Source organism: Microtus oregoni, unplaced genomic scaffold, assembly GCF_018167655.1.
Source record: "Microtus oregoni isolate MIOR12 unplaced genomic scaffold, Mior012 000079F_ref0000094, whole genome shotgun sequence".
NCBI lineage: Eukaryota > Metazoa > Chordata > Mammalia > Rodentia > Cricetidae > Microtus > Microtus oregoni.
This window is the reverse complement of record NW_024544537.1, coordinates 1,979,466-1,998,090: the sequence shown is the minus strand read 5'-3', so window position 1 is coordinate 1,998,090 and position 18,625 is coordinate 1,979,466. Positions and strand designations below refer to the sequence as shown.

Sequence of the window (18,625 nt, the reverse complement as noted above, 5' to 3'; positions counted from 1 at the left end):
CCCATTCCATTTCTGGGTTGTCTTAGGTTTGCTATGCAACAAGATAAGTGCTGTAGTCCCCGGTTCAAGCTGAAAATGTTGCACAGGAAGACATATCATGTAAAGGTCAGATTCTTATATTATGATGTCTTTTTATTTCTGTCTATACGAATGAAACTTAATGCATACCTCTTTTCTTAACTCTTACCAAGGTCCTAACTTGCCAAGGACACTTTTGACCTGCTGAGCCTGAAACTATGATAATATTCTTAAATGATGTATCAAATGCTTAATAATCAATGCCTAGTGTTGTAATATGTGTATGATGCTATAACACTAAGGGGAATTTAATGTATGTTTTCAAGAAGATGTTCTTGTCTCATAGAGTCCCATTAATGTGTTGGTGTTTTGGACTATGTACAACCTTTGTTATCCTTTTTTTCCATGCTTTTATGGTCACAGTCAACACAGTGGATTCATAGGTGCTTTGAAAGTACAACTCGACTCACATTGTAATGAAATGATTACCACTGGGATCTCCTTTGTCATGTTATTTTATTTCATAAAACATATATATTTTTGTTTATCAGAATATTTCATTCATGGACTAGAAAGTTTAACTTATGAAATGTCCTATAAATGTATTACTTCTAATTCATAAAATAAGAAACACATTTATTACATCTAATATGGTATTTACTCTTATTCTCCATAATAACTTCATGAGGCAGGACCCCAAGAAAAATGACGCAGGGTGTATTCTGCAAATTGTAAAATTAGAATTTCTTTGAACTAATAAGTTCTCCAAATTTACATTCACAGCTAGTCTCTTTGTTTGATAATTCTGAATGTGTTCTTCCTGCTGTTTGGTAGGATCTCCAAGGTGAAATTGAAGCTCACACGGACATCTATCACAATCTTGATGAAAATGGCCAAAAAATCTTGAGGTCCCTGGAAAGTTCAGATGAAGCAGCCCTGTTACAAAGACGTTTGGATAACATGAATTTCAAGTGGAGTGAACTTCGGAAAAAGTCTCTCAACATTAGGTAGGCAAAAATTGGGGTGGGCTGGGGGGATCCAGATGTGAATAAAGATGACAAAATTCTCCTCATTTTCCTAGCACAGGTAGCTAATGTCTCGTATGTTTATGTAAATCACCCAATTTCAGAATGATACATTTTATTTTGAATAAATGAATCATTCATTTGCTTGGAATGGAAATGATACTTGAGGGTTCAGGTTAGATTAAAATGGGACTGTTTCATAACCACAGGAGAGATGCATATTAAGACATTAGAGTAAATTTAAATGGGGAACACAGCGATCCTAATTTCAGAGTTCTCTCTTGGCTTATCACAGTGTCATACAAAAAGCAATAAAATTAGTGAATGTTTGTTATGGAATTCTCTTTGGCATTACACTGAACGCATAACCAAAGGACATCCTTTAAAAGGCAGAACACATTATAATTAACAATTTAAAGACACCCTCTCCAGAGTTCCTGCAGCTAAGGAGATTATAGCAATTTTTTATCATTTGATCTCTTAGATTTTGTTGAAGCATATCGCCTGTAGGTACACTAAACTTTTTGATTTTCTGCCTACTTTCTTCTTTGCCCTGTCAGTCTGCTTTGAGAAATGAATGACTATATCTTGCATCATTGCTAAAGAAGGTAAAGGGAAGCGCTAGGGTTCTTTGTGTGGCTCATATAAGCATATGGGGGACAAAAGAGCAGAGCTGGGCTGCTAAGTGCCCAGTGGTACCCAAGGAGCTGGGAAATGCACAGACGAGAAGCAAGCTTCCCACTTTCTATTTGATTGGGTTTCCTAATCCACTTATTTTTAAGCATATTTTTGTACTCTCAACAGTGGCTATGAAAGGAGTGGTCATGAAGAGAGGTATAAAAAGACAAGTGAGCTTAATAATAGTTAGAATGAAATGTATCCAATAGCGGGAGTAGTTACTAGCCTGAGGTAGTATGACTACAAACAAGCATTTTGCCCCTTCTTTCTAGTCAGCGTAAATTGTCTGCAATTCCAACAGACAACCCTCACACGGAAGAGGAACACAAGATTTTATTAAGTTGAAACCACTGCTGTAAAAACTCTACCCACAATAAAATAATAATAATGCTAGTAATTAATGCAGGCTATGTGTTATATTCCGTCCACTGCTCTAAGCATTTCATAGTGTTTGGCCCCTGTGATTCTTTCAGCAATAGTGAAAGGTAGATTTCCTTCTAATACTTTCTTAGCATTTGAAGCAAATGGGGGACAGAGAGGTTAAATAAGTTTCCAAAAGTGACCCAATTAGTAAAGGGCATCTTTAAGACCTATTCACAGTGAGTCTAACTTTATCATATAAGCTTTTCATCATCATAGTATTCTGTAGTGTAGAATAAAGCAATTTTCACTAATAAAGACATCATTATTTAAAAATTGATTTGAATAACAGATTTCGAAGAACAGAAGAGAACTGCTTTTGCAAGGCTTTCCTGCAAGCTTGCACTCATTATCCTAGAATCTCAATATTTATCTCAATATTTCGTCCATGATTTTTTAAATCTACATGTTAGTGATAAGTTGGAGGCAACAGTGGGATATGGTATTTTCAAAAATAGAGAGGCTTATTTGCTGGCTATATTTTAAACTTTTAATCAGGCCAAAATATAAAATGGCAATGGCCACATTTGTAACATCGGTCCTTAAAAAGAATAAAACATGAGGGGAAAAAAATGTTTCAACGAGTGAGAAAAGAAAACATAATTGCCGTTTTACAGGAAAGAAAAGGAAAGGGGCGATAACTGCAAATGTCTGGATATCTTTTCTCTACTGCATGTGAACTTAATGAAAAAGAATTGGAGGCGGCATACAGCATTTCAGGCAACATATGAGCCCTTTGTTTTCAGAAATTTTCCATATGTCAACTGTTGTCATCTAATTCTTACTGGCATTAATCAAGCAAAAACCAGTTACCTTACCTTATGTACGGTGCTATGAATTCTGCAATTGAAATCGTCTGATCAATGGTCTTAGCTTTTAAAGAGGTCTCCGTGATATTGTAGTTCCTCAGTTATAAGAAGCAAAGAATTCTTCACATCCACATGCGTTAGTTTAGTGTAATACGTGACTGGAATGGGGTATCACACATTCCACTGCAGAGGCACAGCAGAGATGGTAATTGGGAACATTATGCAATAAGAAAAAAGGAAGATTGAAATGATTGTCCCTTCAAGTATTTTTTATCTTGAATGTCACTACAATTTTTTTAAAAAAAATATTTCAAAATATCCTGGGAAAACAACACTGTTTCTGCAAACTATAGCACATTATCTACTAGAAAATGTAGTGGGCTCGTTGTTTCATGGGGGCTTCTGAAACCATTCGTGTATTTCAGACAATAAGAGCAAACGGTACAGAAATATTCTACCTAGGACACAATTTCCATCACATTACTCCTTAGTTCAAAAATTTTGGACTTGTGCACACATCTTGCTCATTCCTTTTCTTCCCTTTTCTGTTCTTCCTGTGCCCCACCCCCACTGTGTTTCTTTCTCACCAAGCAACATTCTAGCTGCTCCCAACATGGAACTCTAAAGCTACTAGATTCTGCTTTCTAAAACAGTCTTGATTTCTAGCAATTTCCTGTCTCTCGTGAGAGATGTGTATGGGAAATATACTGGTTCTCATGCTTGGAACATAACTCTCTAAATTTTGACTCAAATTCTACAACAGGTGTTTCCCATATGGGCTGTTCTTTACCAGTTCTTTCCAGGACTATACACTATTCTAATTGACATTTGAAGGACTAAGTATGTCTCAGTGATAGAGTGCTCTTCTAACATGAACAAGATCTTTGGTTTAGCCTGCAAAACATACGAGAGAGAGAGAGAGAGAGAGAGAGAGAGAGAGAGAGAGAGAGAGAGAGAGAGAGAGAGAGAGAGAGAGAGAGATGTTGCCAGGACTCAGGATCAGAGGCAGGTAGATCTCTGAGTTGAAAGCCAGCCTGGTCTACAGAGTGAGTTCTAGGATAGTCAGAGTTATGCAGAGAAACTCTGTCTCAAAAAAAAGAAAGGAAGAAAAAAGAAATAAACAAACAAAAGAAAGAAGTGCAAAGTCAGAATAAGTCTAAAAGAATAGAATCCTTTTATAGCAATATTTTTTTTTCTCTTCTGATGCTTTGAGTACCTAACATGTCATCTTGAGCAAATTGCTTAAGTACTTTAATGCTATGAGACACTAAAATGAAGAGGTTTGACCAGAAACAGATGGTCTCTTCAGCTTCTCTTCCAATTCTGCAACTCTACTAATTCTGGGATAATACTTTAAAAACTCAGTCAAATCGTTGTGTTTGTGTGTGGTGTTTGTACATGCTCACACATGTGTATGCACCTGTGCCTGTGGGTATATGCACGTGTGTTTGCACCTGTGCCTGTGGGTATATGCACGTGTGTATGCACCTGTGCCTGTGGGTATATGCACGTGTGTATGCACCTGTGCCTGTGTGTATATGCACGTGTGCAGAAGACTACAGGTCAGTACAAGTGTCTTTCTCATTCACTCTCCACCTGATTTTTTGAGTCAGAATGTCTTATTAAACCTTCAGCGCATCAATTTGGCTAGAATATATGGCTAATGGCCTCAGGGATTCACCTGTCTTTCTTTCCCTGGGCCTGGGGATTACAGATACATACCACCATGACTGGATGAACATAGGTGCTAGGGATCCATAGAAATGTCCCCATGCTTGCTCAGCAAGCTCTTTACCAATTTCTTTCTCTCCAAACACTGGTTTGTTTGTAAAACAGAGTATCCAAAAGTAAATAGAATGTTTTTGAGAAAAAGTGCTTGAAATTATGTAGAACTAATGTATTGTCTCATTTGAGAAGAGTTGATCATTCATTCCGCATTCATTATCATATCACATGTTGGCCACAAGATGTACGATAAGTAATAAGTAAATATTTCCATAGAAGAAGATAAAAGATAGGAATCAAGTAATATTTTTACTTCTATAGAGACATTTGCACACACGCGTACATACACAGAGTGAATAATGAGATTGTCCAATACCAGAATGATCATTAATCAAGAAAAGTGTTTCTCATACCAAAATAGCCCATATCCACAACCTTTCACTTTGCCCTCAAACTAGTAAGAATTTCAAAAGTGAACAAGTGAATTTTTTACAGAAGAAATATTTATGAAATTCTGTTTAACCTGTATTCAGATTTTACCCACATTATTGTGTATAAATTTCACTCTGAGAATCACTTAATAAGTTATTGATATAACTTCAGCAAATTTATATTTTATATTTTTATGCTTGACAGAAGAAATGTGTAAATGCTATATGAATTTCATGTTTATTAAATTTTGAGCATTAGTTTGAGAGACAGGAACACTAACATTCTTAAGCAACAATGAATCACTTCGGGAGTACTTGGTAGCAGCAGTTAGAACAGAGAGGGGTTTTTCCTCTGGTAGAGAACAAAGAAAGTGCAAAAGGAAGAAGAGCCTTTTGACTTTTGAGTGGGAATAAAAGCAACTTGGACACTGAGAATATCTGACCTTTTCCTTACTCTTGGAATGCTAATTATGTTGGAAGTTGGAGTTCAAGGCCCAGCTTGGGAAAAAAAAAATGTTTACTTCTCTTTGAGTTTAATTCCGTCTCTTTACTTAAAGCCCCACAGCGCCCACTTTATTTCTGCAGTTCTTCGTTATTTCTGCATCCATCCCGTTTCTCTGTGTCTGCTGACGTGCTATTATATTACACAGGGGCACGCAGGATGTACGGAGATCCATCACTAGTTTTATAAAGGAAGTCAAAGTGAAAAATGAATTCAATAGAGTGCAATTTGCTTTAAGAATGTGTGCTTTTCGGAGTAAAGTTTTATTAAGGATTTCAAACTAGGCATCAACCAAATCACATTTGAAATATCTGTATCTCGAGAAATAACGGCCACTTTATCATGTTGTGTAATTCTTAGAGTTGTCACAGAGGAGTTCTTTAAATATCTAGCCATAGATCCCAGTCCACCTAAAAGTCCTATATTTTAGCTAAACCTCATAGTTTGTGAAAATTTTCTGTTTTTCAAAGATCAGCACTTACCTTTTAAGAGTCTAGTAGCCACCAAGAGCTTGTCTTCACTAATAAAGATTAATATGAAGTGGGTAGACACCGTGTATCTCTTCAAACTCTCTTTTTTATTTCTATTCTGTGGGTAGGGATAAATAAAGTACATTTGGCTACTGAGAAGAGGTCATTTTTCTCTGGAATTTAAAATAGTTGGTTAAAACCAGTATGCATAAGGCTTTTTCTTATCTGGTGGTGCCTTGTAATTCTCAATTCCCATTTGGAAATATGACTATATAACAGATATACCCTGGCAGTAGTTTTTAGACCTCTGGTCCTGCTTTTCCCCAATTGCAAAATGGGGTGTTTAAACTGTGATCTCTAAGGTTCGTCTTAATGCTAACATCTTTTACTAACAACAAAACATACTTCCAAATACAGGGAAAGGCAGTTACCAAATCCTTTTTTTTTTCTCCCAGGAGATAGCTTTTCAAACATAGAAAATGGCTAATTGTTTAGAAGTCTTTGATAGGCAGTCATTAAAATACAACCAGTAGTTTCTTTCAGCATATATATTACAAATGTCTCAGAAATATTTCACAGGATTAATATGCTAAGATTCAGTTTCCTTCGGTTCAGATTGCCTTTCAATCACCTCAAAGACCCACATAGAGTCAGGAGTGGTGCTGCGCGCGCACCGTGGCTCCCAGCACTCAGAAAGCAGAGGCAGGTGGGTCTCTGGAAGGTCACAGCTGCTCTGATCCACGTAAACAGTCAGAGACCAGCCAGGCTGGCTAGTAAGAAGCTGGTTTAAGAAAATGATCAAACACTTTAAAATTTCAACAAATCCCAAACCTCAGGACATGTCTTCTCACCCAGATGCTTGACAGTTTCTCCTCTCTTCTGGTGTCAAGTCCTTTTGCTGTTGTGCTGTTAACAGTCTTGACTGGCTTCTCCTGGCTTCTCGCAGCCTTCAGAACTCATGCTACTAAATTCCTCTTAGATATTTTAGAATTTAATTTCTTCTTTCAAAGCTGTTTTCTCGGCCCTTACAAAACTCAAAAGTGTTTGTTTGTTCACTTACATATGAACAGTCACTACTATTTAACCTAGAAATTGAGTTGTTTTTTTTTTTTTTTTTGGTTTGGTTTGGCTTGGTTTTTTGAGACAGTTTCTCTGTATAATTAGCCCTAGCTGTCCTCGAACTCACTCTGTATACCAGGCTGGCCTCAAATTCAGAGACTGGCCTGCCTCTGCCTTCCGAATGTGGGGATTAAAGGTGTGCACCACTACCACCTGGCCTAGAAATGGGGTTTTAGTACTTCCCCATATAGCCAAAGCAGCAGCCTGTGATCTCACCATGGGCAAAGGCCTGTAATAAATTCCCTGTTGGAATGTTCCACTACATTAGTTTGCTTCAAATACCAGATAAATGCAAGACAATCATTGGATGTCCTCATGCCCTTTCTTCTTCCTATTACATGTAACCCATGCCTCATGCAACTTAAAGACAAAAAATAAATATTCTAAGCAGTGTCTTCTCTACTGTTTACTGCTATTCTTTGTGCCTCTGACTGCCTACCTTTCAAAACATCCTGTCTGATAGCTTCTTTCACCTTCCACGGAACTCAGCTGTAACTTTCAAACATTGCAGAGAATCCTTGTGACCAGTACTCATTAGACTTCACGTTTTATATAATTGTCATTCTTCCAAATTGGACAAGTATAAAAATGAAAGAAAATCTGACAAATCTACCCCAGAAAGACAACCTGGTTGTCATTTCAGATATTTCCATGCATAGTCAAGTATGGGCTTACAAGTGTATGCCTAGCTACACACAAACATTTTACAAAAGAAAAAAAGATTTCCTGTTTTAACCCACTTTCTCATTTTCCATATGCATAAACATTTGTATATGCCATCATACTGAGTATTACATAGGAATTCATTGTATGACATTATCATTGTAGAAGAAAGAAATCCCTTAGCATTGAATATTTACAGTTTATAGTGTATCACAATCATAAGCAATGCTGTAATTAATATTTTCTGCCTATATCTTTGTGAGCTTTTCCACTTGCTTTCTTCATATTCCTCAAATTGAACATTTATTTACACATTTTAAAGACCTTTATGTCTTCATTAGAGTGTCTTTTGTAAAATCTGAAACAATTTAATTTCAGTAGTAAGTACAAACTTTGGTAGTTCAAAGCCAGAAAGAGAGTTATATTGGAAATGTCAGGCTAAGTTACTGAGCAGACAAGGGAAATGTTCTTTTACCTAGCTGCTCTGCCTTAAATTTCTTGGCAGCCCCAGAGACTTTAGTGTATTTCTGTTATAAGCAGCATTAATTTTTATGAATTAATTAGTGCTTGCTGATCAAACGTAAGTGATGCAGCATGGTTGCAGATTGACCTGAGGATAAAGCACTGTAACTTTCCCCTTTGTTTTCTGGATGATGATTTATTTCATTAATTTAGTTTCTCCTCCTCAAATGAAATGTGGGTTTTATAGCACAGATCAGTTATTTGTGTATTCCTCCATGGCTTCTAAGAATTAACATGTTCTAAATCCAGCTGATGGGAAAGCACTAAATTATTCATTTTTAGGGGAAGCTTTCTCTTCCATGTGAGTTTTTGGTCTCCGTACATTTTACACAAAGGGAACAGTGAGAAAAAAATGATTGGAACTTGGTGAAAAACAAAAGGTGCAGAGGGATAAAGCAGGCTAGAAGGACAAGCGAGGCATGTGGAAAGCCGAGCAGAAAGGACCGGATACCAGACTAAAGGAGTCAAAGGGAAAGACTGCCCAGGGTGGAAGACATGGAAAAGTCGGAGTGTGGGGAAAGACCTTTCCATTTCTCAAAACAGAAAGAATTCCAGTATGAGTCACATGAAAACTAAAGGGGTTTTATTAGTCACTGGGTCTAAGACGTTTTCTACTAGAAACATTAAAAAATCATTGGCTGAAACAGGATAGGAAAACATTTGATTCCAGCATGCAGGCCATTCCAAAAGTCTCAGAATTCTGCATATGGAAAGAAACATATGGCAGAACGTGGTCTTGCCTGAAAATTGTCATTGGAATGCTCCCACCTTGTTTATAACTTGTAAAATCAGGTAGCTATATGGTTATTGACAGCTGTGCTATATAGCTCAAAGTAGGTGTGTATTGGGGCAATATTTAACCAATGAAATGGAATTAACAGACTCATCAATTATACTTCTAGATATTCTGTTACAGTATTCTCCCGTTCTTTTTTAGGTCCCATTTGGAAGCCAGTTCTGACCAGTGGAAGCGTCTGCATCTTTCTCTTCAGGAACTTCTTGTGTGGCTACAGCTGAAAGACGATGAATTGAGCCGGCAGGCACCTATTGCTGGTGATTTTGCAGCAGTTCAGAAGCAGAATGATGTACACAGGGTAGGATGCTTTAGAGACTAATAATTTGTGCATAGCAAGCATTAACTGGCTATTTTTAAACTGTTTTTTAATTAAAAATTAAATGGGAGAGGAGTATTTTAGTCACTTCATCTGATGATTAATTATAAATAGCTCATGCCCATTATATTTTAAATGTCAAATATATCTGCATTAGTAATATCCCTTTTGTCTATTTTTAAATTCTTCTTATTATGGAAAATATTGAATATTTATAAAAGTAGACAGAACATTACAACAAACATTCATGTGCTTTTCAAGATATCAACAATCCTCAATTCATGGACAGTCTTATTTCTTCTATGCCTCTATTCATTCTCTTGTCATTTCAAGAAAATCTCAGGCATATTCCATTTATTCCTAAATATTTTAGGAAGTATCTCAAAAAAGAGAAGGATATGTCTTTTTTATTAAATAGAGTGCTATTATAACACTATAAAATAGCAGTAATTACATCATATCAAATATCCATAAATATTCCATTTTCATACATATATCACATTTTTATGCTTTCTGTTTTATTTTAATAATCAAAATGAGATCCATATATTGCATTTATTTAATTTTTATTATAATAGTTACATAATTTCTCCCTTACATTTTCTCCCTCCAAACCTTCGTATGTACCCTTTTTCTCTCTTAAGTTTCTGGTTTCTTGTAGCATTATTTGTTACTGCATGCTTTCATAAATATTTTTCCTACATATAATCTGCTCAGTCTGTATAGTGCTAATTGTATATGTGTTCAGCACTGAGCGTATGGCACTGGATAACCAATTGGTGTGTTTCTCTCTGGAGAAGACTATTTCTCACATCTTAGCATTCCTTAGCTTCCTGCAGTTCTTTTTTAGGGGCTAAATCCTTGTGCGCTTTCTCCTGTCCTGTTTGGTTGATCTACTGTTGTTCTTCTTTAGCACATGTCATGGTAAAGAGACTGTATGGATATCACTTCTAACACTACGATCTAATGCAGTCTCACGGCAAACTCCCTGATCCTCTTCCTTTTAAACTCTACCTCATCTTCTTCTGTGTTTACTGAGCCGTAGGTATAGGAACTGTTTTGTAGGGGCCCCAACAACTTTTGTTGTAGTTTTCTGTTGTTGACTCAGTCTGTTGCTAAGAGAAATTCTTTTCATTCGAGGTGAGAACTACACTTTGTCTGTGGTTCTAAAGATAAATATTTAGAGTGTTGATAGTGATTATGGTGTTTTGCTAAAGTGGTGGTTGTAGTTTTTCTTCCACAATCCATGACTTCAATAGCCCTGGGTAGTTGGGCTAAGCTTCCTGTACCAAGTATGGGTCCCTCCTGTTGAGGATGTCTTAACTCCAATTGGAGAGCGTTTAGTTACTGCCAAGGAAGACATGCCATACCTACACCCTTAAGGTTATGGAGCCATGCTGGTTGATGTGGTGGTTGTTGTGGTTCATAGATGTTATGGTCCGATAGGAGTGTTGATTGTCGCCTTTTTGGATGATTGCTTGTCTAGTCCAGAGGAAAGAAATGTTCAGGACAACTCTAGGTCAAGGGCCTCTGGGCCCTGTTTCTGAAGCGCATGGCATCATCAACAGTAGGGACTTATCTTCCAAATCCTGGGGGAGTGGCAACCAAAGGCAAAACCAATAGCTTCTATGTTTTGCAAATCTCTTGGACAACCCTGACTATGTTGGCTAGTTTTCTATCAACTCAACGCTAGCTAGACTAACTGGAGAATAGGGAGCCTCAGTTGAGAAAACTGCAACCATAAGTTTGAACTGTAGGGGAAGCCTGTAGAACAGTTTCTTAATTAGCAATTAATGTGGGAAGGCCTGGTCCATAATGGGTGGGACCACCTTGTGAAGGTGGATTTGGGTTCTGTAAGAAAGCAAGCTGAACATGCCATGGGAAGCAAGCCTATAAGCAGCACCCCCTCATTGCCCATCAGCTCCTGCATCCAGGTTTTAGCCCTTCTTGAGTTCATGTCCTGACTTCCTTCAGTGACTATGGTATGGAAGTATAAGCCAAATAAAACCTTTCCTCCCTTACTTGCTTCTGATCTTGGTGTTTTAGCACAATAGTAATCCTAACTAGAACCCTAAGAACAACTCAAAAGAAGGCATCTCTTGTGTGATCCTGGGGGTTTTGATAGGCAGTCTGTCTCTGGTGGAGAATATCATCAGCCCTAATTTATTTATTTGCTTCCTCTCCTCATTATTTTTATACCATTTATATGCTATTGACAAGGTAACTATGTCTCTAATGTTCAGAATAATTTGTTGTTCTTTCAATAGCATCCTTCACCAGTGGCCAGTTGTTTATCTAGTTTTTGTTTTATGTTGTTTTATACTTCTGTCTTCTCAAGCAGGTTCTGAGTGGGGAAGGCAGAAATTTTGCTTCCTTCATATTTTAAAACCACATAGCCTAATGGAATATCTGATGCTGATAAGTGTTATTTTTTTTTAAATGGGAGTAAACGGTACATGAACAGAAATAAACAGCCAGTAAAAATAAATTACCACCAAATGACAAAACCTTGATAAGATGGTACCACTTTTATATATCCAGTCTTTAAAAGAAAAATCTCTCTGAAGACTCAGCCAAAGGTAGCATCTTCAAGAAAGTTCAGCGACTGATGTTATTCCAGAGAAAGGGACATAGGAGTTTACAAATGAAAGAAAGCATGAAGTCCAAGAAGTCTTTTAAAGACAGTGCTAAGAAAGTTGACTGCTTCTTTGGCTATTTTTTTTTTTATGGGAGATACATTCCCAAGTTTTTGTAGCAAGTTGAAATGATGAAATGAAACACTGCTACAGTTTTAAATCTTAATTTGGAGCAATCATAAGTATGCATCACATACATATGCATGTTATATATAAAGCATTCATTGAGAAGAATGAACATTTACACAATCCATTTTGATCATATTCTCTCCCCTTTCCTAAACTGTCTCAGATTCTCTTTACCTCCCTAACAACTCAAATTCATGTTTCTCTCTATCTTAAAAAAATATACAAAACCCCAAAATAACCAAAACAAACTTTAAAAAAGACAAAAATACCAAAACAAAACAAAAGTGCACACGGAAAAAAACAAAAAGGGTCTATTTTGTGTTGCACATAAACTCTAGGACATAGCGCCTGGCCTGGATTTTGTGTGATAAACCCAGTGTCACTCCATTGAAGAAAACTGACTTCTTTTTCCAAGCAGCTATCAGTTGCAAGTAACTTCTTGGATAAGGGTGGGATTTTTGTCTACTTTCCTTTCCAGAGTGGGATTTTGTCTGGTTTGAGCCTGTGCAGGTCTTAGATATGCTGTCACAGTCTCCACAAATTCATATGTGTACCAGTCCTATTGTTTCTAGAAGTTTCTACATCCTTGGAGCCATCCACTGCCTCTGACTCTTATGAGCTTTCCTCCTTCCCTTATGTAGAGAATCAAAAGCATTTTAAATAGAATTCATTGTATGAGATAGTAAATTGAGACTGAATTGGTATAAAATACATAATTTTATTATAGGTCCAAAAGCCAATGAAAATGAATCATTGGAAACATGCAGTAGTAATGGCAATTTTATTCAGCAGTGAAAAGACAGGAATTGATCAAAAATTATCATGATCTCCTTTCCCAGCATTTAGTTGTCGCTATTGCTTTCCTTCCCCTGACGACTTTATCTGGTATTTTACTAATCAAGCTATTACTTCTCAAGTGTTTGTACACAAATTCTCCATCTCCATTCACAAATTTCAAGAAAGTCATGTGTGGTGGGAAGAGGGGATGCTGGAGTTAGAGGCATGCTTGAGTTATTATCACTCAGATGCATGCCTCTGGGCTGTAGCCCACTGATCTCTCCTCATTTGTTAGGAGTTCCTCTATTCTTCCATGGTTGCCTTCCCCCCTTCAACTATTACTCAGATCCAGTCAGCAACCACGTGAATTGCTGAGTGTTCTCCTGTAAAGTGTGTGGCGCTGCTTTGACACAAATTTTTATTTGTGACTTGGCCCAATGCACGGTTGAGCTTCTCTTGGTAGCTTGATGGCGGTGGATATTACAAAGCATTGTCTTTGCTCAGGAAGTCTGTGCCTCCCAGGTGTTGATGAAAGCACAGTTTTATACCCAGTTTTACTCCACAGCAGCTCTTTCGGGGCTGGACTACAAAGGTTTCCTCGGCAGAGGCACACTTGCTGCCTGGATGAAGAGAATGAAGAAGAGCCATTGAAGCGGGATTTTCTGTCAGAACATCAGAACTCAGAAAGAGAAAAAGGAAATGTGTTCAGTATAAAACTCCATCTAAATGTACTCAGCAATGGGTTCTGATTTCTCCTTTTATTAGACATTTGTTTCCCTCCCATGTTCCCAGGATCACATTTCTCTGGTTCTTTATTAGTTTAGTGATTCAATTGCTGTTTATATGACTGCTGGGGTGGCTGTCAAGATGGATCACTTGTAATCATAAATTTATTCCCTGTGTATTTTCAGGGTCATTTTTAAAAGTCATCTCTTTACTATATGTGGTAAACAATAAATGTCCTTGATGACATCTTTTGATGGAAACCTGTCTTTTCCTTTTCATTTTCTTCCTTCCTTCCTTCCTCCCTTCTTTCCTTTTTTCCTTCCTTCTTTCCTTCCTTTCCTTCCTTCTCTTTTCCAGATCCCATCTGCAGTTTCCCCTCCCTCCTCTCCCTCCAGCCTCTCTCCCCCACCTCACCTCTGTCCCCCACATTCATTACTTCTCTGTTTCTATTCTTATAAGGGTAGGCCACACATAGATATCAACAAAACATGACATATGGAGTTACAATAATACTAAGCATGTATTAAGGCTGAACAAGTCAATCCAGTATGAGGATAAGGGTCCCAGAGGCCAGCAAAAACTTCAGAGTCAGCTCCTGCTCCCATTGTTAAGAGTTCCACAAGACAACCAAGCTACACAACCATCACATATATGCATGGGGCCTATGTAAGTCCCGTCCAGGCTTCCTGGTTTTCAGTTCAGTCTCTGTGAGACCTTGAGCCCAGGTTAGTTGATTCTGTGGATTTTCTTGTGATGCCCTTGACCCCTCTGGTTCCTACAATTCTTCCTCCCTCCCCGCCTTCACAGATTCCCTGAGCTCTGCCTAATACTTGACTCTGGGTCTCTGCATCTGTTCTCATCAGTTCTTGAATGAAACCTCTCTGATATCAACTAGACTAGCCACCAGTCCTATCACATCGCATATGCAGGACAGACTTTAGGTTAAAGATGATGTACCTGAGTTGGTGTCCCAGTTCCTTCACTGGAAGTCTTTCCTGGTCAGAGGAGATAGCCAGTTTGAGCTACATATCACCTATTGTTAGGAGTCTTACGTGGAGTCTTCCTTGTAGATTTTTGGAAGTTTCCCTTGAAAACCAGGTTTCTACCTCACACCAAAATGCCCCCCTTTCCAGTTGTCTTTTTCAGTACTCTCTCCCCACATCCTCTTATCTGATCATCGTTCCCATCTTCACATACCCCAAGTCTACCCACAAAATTTATTCTATTTATCCTTCCCAGCGAGATTCAAGCACTCCCGCTTGAACCATCCTCTTTGGCACTATGGATTGCATCATGGTTATCCATTACTTTACAGCAAATATCCACTTAGAAGTAAGTGCATACCATGTTTGTCTTTCTGAGTGTGGGTAACCTCACTTGAGATGGGTTTTTTTTTCTAATTCCATCCATTTTCATGGAAATTCCATGATGTCATTGTTCTTAACATCTGAATAATAATCCAGGGTGTCAATGTACCACATTTTCTTTATCCACCATTCTGTTTAGGGAATGTTGTTTCCAGGTTCTAGGTATTATAAATAAAGCTGCTATAAACATAGTTTTGCAAGAGTTCTTGTGGTATGTTTTAACATCCTGTGGGTACATGCTCAAGAGTGACATAGATGGATCTTGAGACATATAGTTCCCAATTTTCTGAGAAACTGCCATATTGAGTTCCAAAGTGGCTGAGTAACTGTACAAGTTGGCACTCCCACCAGCAGTGAAGAAGTGGTCCCCTTGCTCCACATCATGGCCAGCCATGTGCACTTTTGTCACTTGTCCACTTTTGTGTGTTTGTTGTTGTGGTTTTAGTTTTTTTTAAAGAATCATATTTTACACACCAACCCCAGTTTCCTCTCCCTCCTGTCCTTCTGCTCTACCCATCTTCCCCATACCCCACCCCCATCCACTCCTCAGAGAAGGTGAGACCTCCCATGGGGGGTCAACAGAGTCTGTCACATCACCTGAGGCAGGACCAAGGCTCTATCCCCTGTATCTAGGCTGAGCAAGGTATCCCTCAACAGGGAATGGGCTCCAAAGAGCCAGTTCATGCACTAGGGATAAATACTGGTTCCATTGCTAATAGCCTCACAAACTGCCCACACCACACAATTGTCACCCTCATTCAGAGGGACTAGTTTGGTCTTATGCAGGTTCCTCAGCTGTCAGTCCCAAGTTAGTGATCTCCCACTTGCTTGGGTAAATTGTTTATGTTGGTTTTCCCCCTTGTGGTCTTGGTCCCTTTGTTCATATTATCACTCCTCCCTCTTTCTGGCTGGACCATCAGTTACTAGATGAAGCTTCTGTGATGACAATTAAGATAGTAATCAATCTGATTGCAGGAGAAGGACAGTTAATGTAACCTCTCCACTATTGCTTAGATTCTTAACTGAGGTCATGCTTGTGGGTTCCTGAGAATTTCCCTAGTGCCTGGTTTCTTGCTAACCCCATAAGATACCCTATTTCAAGGTATCTCTTTCCTTGCTCTCCCCCTCTGTCCTTCACCCACGTCAACTTTCCCAATCCCTCAGGTTCTCATCCCTGTTCCCCGTATCCTCTCCCACTCCCCTTCTCCCTCCCTCCCTTCCCCCATGCTCTCAATTTACTAAGGAGAGCTTATCTACTTCCCATTCCAAGGGAGGATCCTTGTTTTCCTAGGGTTCTCCTTGTTTCCTGTCTTCTTTGAGATTGTGGGCTGTAGGGTGAGTATCTTTTTCTTTATGTCTAATATCCACTTATGAGTGAGCGCATGCCATGTTTGTCTTTTTCTGTCTGGTTTACCTCACTCGAGATGTTTTTTTCTAGTTCCATCCATTTCCCTGCATATTTCAAGATGTCATTGATTTTTACCACTGAATAGTACTCCATTATGTAAATATACCACATTTTCTTTATCCATTCTTCAGCTGAGGGGCACCTAGGTTGTTTCCAGGTTCTGGCTCTTACAAATAATGCTGCTATGAGCAAGGTTGAACAAATGTCCTTTTAGTATGAGTGTATATCCTTTGTGTATATGCCCTATAGTAGTATTGATGAGTCTTGAGGTAGATTGATTCCCAATTTTCTGAGAAACCACTATACTGATTTTCAAAGTAGTTGTACAAGTTTGTACTCCCACCAGCAATGGATGTTTCCCTTACTCCACATCCTTTCCAGCATAAGCTATCATCAGTGTTTTTGATCTTAGCCATTCTGATGGGTAAAATGGATTCTGAGTCATTTTGATTCATGTTTCCCTGATGGCTAAGGATGTTGAACATTTCTTTCAGTGTTTTGTGGTCATTTGAGATTCTTCTTGTGAGAATTCTCTGGTTAGATCTCTATAACATTTTTAATTAGATCATTTAGATTTTTGATACCTAGGGTTTTGAGTTCTTTATATATTTTATAAATTATTCCTCTGTCATATGTGGGGTTGGTGAAGATTTTTCTCATTCTGTAGACTCCTTTTCACTTTGCTGAAGGTATCCTTTGCCTTACAGAAGCTTTGCAGTTTCATTATGCTCCATTTATTAATTCTTGATCTTAGTGTCTCTACTGCTGGTATTCAGTTCAGAAAGTTGTCTCTTGTGCCAATGCATTCATAGTTCCCACTTTCTCTTCTATCCAGTTAAGTGTATCTGGATTTATGCTGAGGTCTTTAATCCACTAGGACTTGAGTTTTATGCAGTTTAATAGATATGGCTCTGTTTGCATTCTTCTACCTGTTGACATCCAGTTAAACCAGTTTTGAAAATTCTTTCTTTTTTTCATTGTATAATTTTGGCTTCTTTGTTGAAAATTAGGTGTACATAGTTGAGTGGATTTACTTCTGTGTCTTTGAGTCCATTGATCCACCTGTCTTCTTTTATGCCAGTACCATGCAGGTTATCTTTCTATAGCTCTGTAGTAGAACTTGAAATCAAGGAGGATGATATGATACCTTAGTAAGTTTTTTTTTTATTGTATAGGATTGTTTTATCTATCCTGAGGATATTTTTGTTTTCTCATATGAAGTTGAGCATTGTTCTTTCAAGGTCTATAAGAATTGTGTTGGGATTTTAGTAGGGATTGTGTGGAATGTATAGATTGCATTTGGTAAGATGGCCATTCTTGCTATGTTAATACTGCCTATCCATGAGCATGGGAGATAGTTTCATAATCTGATATCTTCTACAATTTCTTTCATCAATGACTTGAAGTTCTTGTTATATAGGCCTTTCACTAGCTTGGTTAAAGTTACACATGCATAGTTCATATAATTTGAGGCTTTTGTGAAGGGTGCTGATTCCTTGATTTCTTTCTCTGCACTTTTATCATTTGTACATAGAAGCCTACTTGTTGGTTGAGTTAGTTTTGTATCCAGTCACTTTACTGGAGGTCTTTATTTGCTGTAGTTCCCCCTAGAATTTTGTGGGTCACTTATGCATACTATCATATCGTCTGCAAATAATGATATATTGAATTCTTCCTTTCTAATATGTATCCCCTTGGTGTCCTTTAGTTGTCCTTTTGCACGATTTAGAATTTCAAGTACTATATTGAATGGATGCAGAGAGAATAAACAACCTTGTCTTGGAAAACCTCTCCTAGTCAGGATTTCTATTGCTGAAATAAAACATGATGACCAAAAGGAGCTTGAAGAGGAATAGGTTTTATTTTAGATTGTAGTCCATCATCGAGGGAACCCAGGTCAGGAACCTGAAAGAGCAACTGGTGTAGAGGCCATGGAGGAGTAACACTGACTGGCTTGCTCCTCCTGGCATACTCAACCTACTTTCTTACATCACCCAGGGCCGCCAACCTAAAAGTGGCACAATCCAAAGTGACCTGGACATTTCCATATCAACCATCAATTAAGAACATGCATTACTTGTTTGTCTA

At 38.1% G+C, this 18,625-nt stretch overlaps 1 protein-coding gene across 2 annotated transcripts in view; it reads left to right on the top strand.

Annotated features, from left to right (window-relative positions):
* Positions 1 to 18,625, top strand: part of Dmd (dystrophin) — a 1,759,261-nt gene that overhangs the window by 1,353,677 nt on the left and 386,959 nt on the right. For both annotated transcript variants that reach the window (XM_041642825.1, XM_041642826.1), the window contains 2 exons: positions 853 to 1,025; positions 9,320 to 9,476. In XM_041642825.1, the coding sequence (XP_041498759.1) occupies positions 853 to 1,025; positions 9,320 to 9,476 (330 nt within the window). The remainder of the gene's footprint in view (positions 1 to 852; positions 1,026 to 9,319; positions 9,477 to 18,625) is intronic.